We start from the raw sequence: 2882 nt of genomic DNA on the forward strand, positions 1-2882 counted from the left end.
CTCTGCAGTGAATGGGTGCCGTCAGAATGAGATAAAAAACATTACGATAATCCACACGATTACAGTCCAATGGTGGACTTACAAACTTACAAACACACTGCTTTTCACTTCACAAGACAGCTGTTTGGACTCTCATTCTGACGGCACCCATTCACTGCAGAGGAACCGTTGCTGAGCAAGAGAAGTAATGCTAAATTTCTCCAAATCTGTTCTGATGAACAAACTAATCTACATCTTGGATGGCCTGAGGATGAGTACATTTTCAGCAAATTTTTGAGTGAATTATTCCTTTAAGTAGACATATTTTATTTAAAATCGTTTACAGTGGCTTGGCTTGACTAGGTCCAGAAAACCAACTGTTACCGTTACTAATCTCCTATATTTCCAAAATGTAATACTTCCCTCTGTCACATGGCTAAAGGTATGGATTATTGTGATGTTTTTATCAGCTGTTTGGACTCTCATTCTGACGGCACCCATTCACTGCAGAGGAACCGTTGCTGAGCAAGAGAAGTAATGCTACATTTCTCCAAATCTGTTCTGATGAACAAACTAATCTACATCTTGGATGGCCTGAGGATGAGTACATTTTCAGCAAATTTTTGAGTGAATTATTCCTTTAAGTAGACATATTTTATTTAAAATCGTTTACAGTGGCTTGGCTTGACTAGGTCCAGAAAACCAACTGTTACCGTTACTAATCTCCTATATTTCCAAAATGTAATACTTCCCTCTGTCACATGGCTAAAATGAATATTATACAACTTAAATTAAATTATGAACTACTTCTTTAAAATAAAAAAATCTTTTTTGGCATTTTGACTATTTCAATCAGTTGTATCCAAATGTAAAGGAAGAAAAATTGTTTGAAATGCTAAAACGGGTGTTAATAGTTCAGTACGCGTGATGTCAGTATATTCGTTCCATTTCTTTTACTTCAAGGAACCTGTAATAATAACGCTGTTATATTATATGCAATCTACAGTCTTGATCTGTAATACTAATGTGGCATCATCCATATTTTTCTGGGAAAAATTAGGTCTATAACAAGAGCTAAGCACTATCATCTACAGTTAGCAGCAGTACACAGGGCACTGTTAAGAGATCGTCCATTCAGATCCCTACTGCAGTCTCAGCTGGCATAAGAAATACGAAAGAAAAGCAGAAAACTTACCCTCAAAAGGTTTCTAATGCATGTAATACCTCATTCTCAAACACGTTTGAATATTAAATTAGCCGTAAGAACGACAAAGGTTGCAGTTGGCACTTTCCATGTTAGCTCAGCAACTTCAGAGGGAGTGAAAATATGTCTCTTCCAGTGTATCTCACATAAATCATTGCTATTTTGTGGAAAACATTGAAAATCCACTGAAGACATTGATGTGGAAAATATTGCTTAACGCTAGAGGGAATCGTTGATGACAGAATTTTTCATCCCATGAAAGTACTGTCGAAACAATGGAAGGCCGGTCCTGACTGGCCCATCATATGATGAAACGAGGGTTTGTCGTACATGCACAAAAGAAGAGAAGAAAGCAAGGAGAAGTTTAGAGGACCAGTATCATTCCTGAGTTGAATCGAGCAGGGGTGGTGATCTCTACTCAAGTTTCTGCTGGAGTTTCTTCTGAAAGCAGACGGGCAGGATGGAGACCACGGCTAAAACCCCCAACACGAGAAGAGAGTTCCAGGACACGGCCTCGCCAGCTGTGGCCAGCTTGTACAACGTCGTCCCTGCGTTTATCGCCACAAACGATGGAGGGGCCACTCCTATAGTAGAGATCAGATAACAGCCATTAGACGAGCTGTCAAGTGATCAAATAACAAAGTGTGCACAATCTCAATTAACCCTCTAGTGGCATTTAATCATTTTAGCCCGAAAAAAAGTATGTTTTCAGTTTTTACATTTTTTATACTTCATCAGAGTGGTATGAAACTTGGTGACATGATTAGAAAAGGCTAATGGTTTTAAAAAAAGAGCATGGTATATATTTAAATATAAGGCTACACAGGTACAGCTACATCTAGTGGTTACCCCATAGCATTACTGTGCATATGATTTTCTTTAGGCAGCGTTGTGTAAATAATAGTGCTGTCAAACGATTAATCGTGATTAATCGCATCCAAAATAAAAGTTTTTGTTTACATAATATATGTGTGTATACTGTGTATATTTATTATGTATATATAAATACAAACACATGTATATATTTAAGAAAAATATGTTATGTTTATATTTTAAATATATTTATATATAATATAAATATAAAAGAATATAAATATATATACACATGTAAATATTTTCAAAATATTTACTGTATGTGTGTGTATTTATATATACATAATAAATATACACAGTACACACACATATTATGTAAACAAAAACTTTTATTTTGGATGCGATTAATCACGATTAATCGTTTGACAGCACTAGTAAATAAATAGCAATGGATTCTATTAACACGAAGTGAAAATAGCAGTATTTTTTCAGCGATATGCTATTTACACTAAGTGCAAAAAGCTATAGATTCTATTTACACTGTTAAATTAGCAAGATTTTCTGCTATTTATACTACTTATTGCAAATAGTGGCAATTATCTGCACCTCAGTATTGTAGTGCATTATAAAACAGTATACAATAATAACGTATTAAGTGTAAATTATCATTTGAATTCAAATTATTAAATGGATGCCACCTTATTGCGACAACAAAGCCCTCCCTACACCTACCTTAACCCTGCACGATACTTTATGTTCAACTTTTCGATTATTTCCTTAATTTTTATTGAAAATAAATGCCTTTCCGATGGGATATGAGATCTGAAAAGGGAGAAAAAAGTTTGGCAAAAGGCGGGTTCGAACTCTGGTCGATTGCGTCAAAATG

At 35.2% G+C, this 2882-nt stretch overlaps 1 protein-coding gene across 2 annotated transcripts in view; it reads right to left on the bottom strand.

The window, feature by feature from the left end:
- Positions 1–579: 579 nt before the first annotated feature.
- LOC107727087 (transmembrane protein 41B) overlaps positions 580–2882 on the bottom strand; it is an 8939-nt gene continuing 6636 nt past the window's right edge. Inside the window, exon 7 of one of the 2 annotated variants that reach the window (XM_016536850.1) lies at positions 580–1767. In XM_016536850.1, the coding sequence (XP_016392336.1) occupies positions 1598–1767 (170 nt within the window). In that variant the 3' untranslated portion in view covers positions 580–1597. The remainder of the gene's footprint in view (positions 1768–2882) is intronic. The other variant, XM_016536849.1, reaches the window with a different exon arrangement.

This window comes from Sinocyclocheilus rhinocerous, unplaced genomic scaffold (genome assembly GCF_001515625.1).
Source record: "Sinocyclocheilus rhinocerous isolate Xijiao unplaced genomic scaffold, SAMN03320098_v1.1 scaffold35, whole genome shotgun sequence".
Classification (NCBI taxonomy): domain Eukaryota; kingdom Metazoa; phylum Chordata; class Actinopteri; order Cypriniformes; family Cyprinidae; genus Sinocyclocheilus; species Sinocyclocheilus rhinocerous.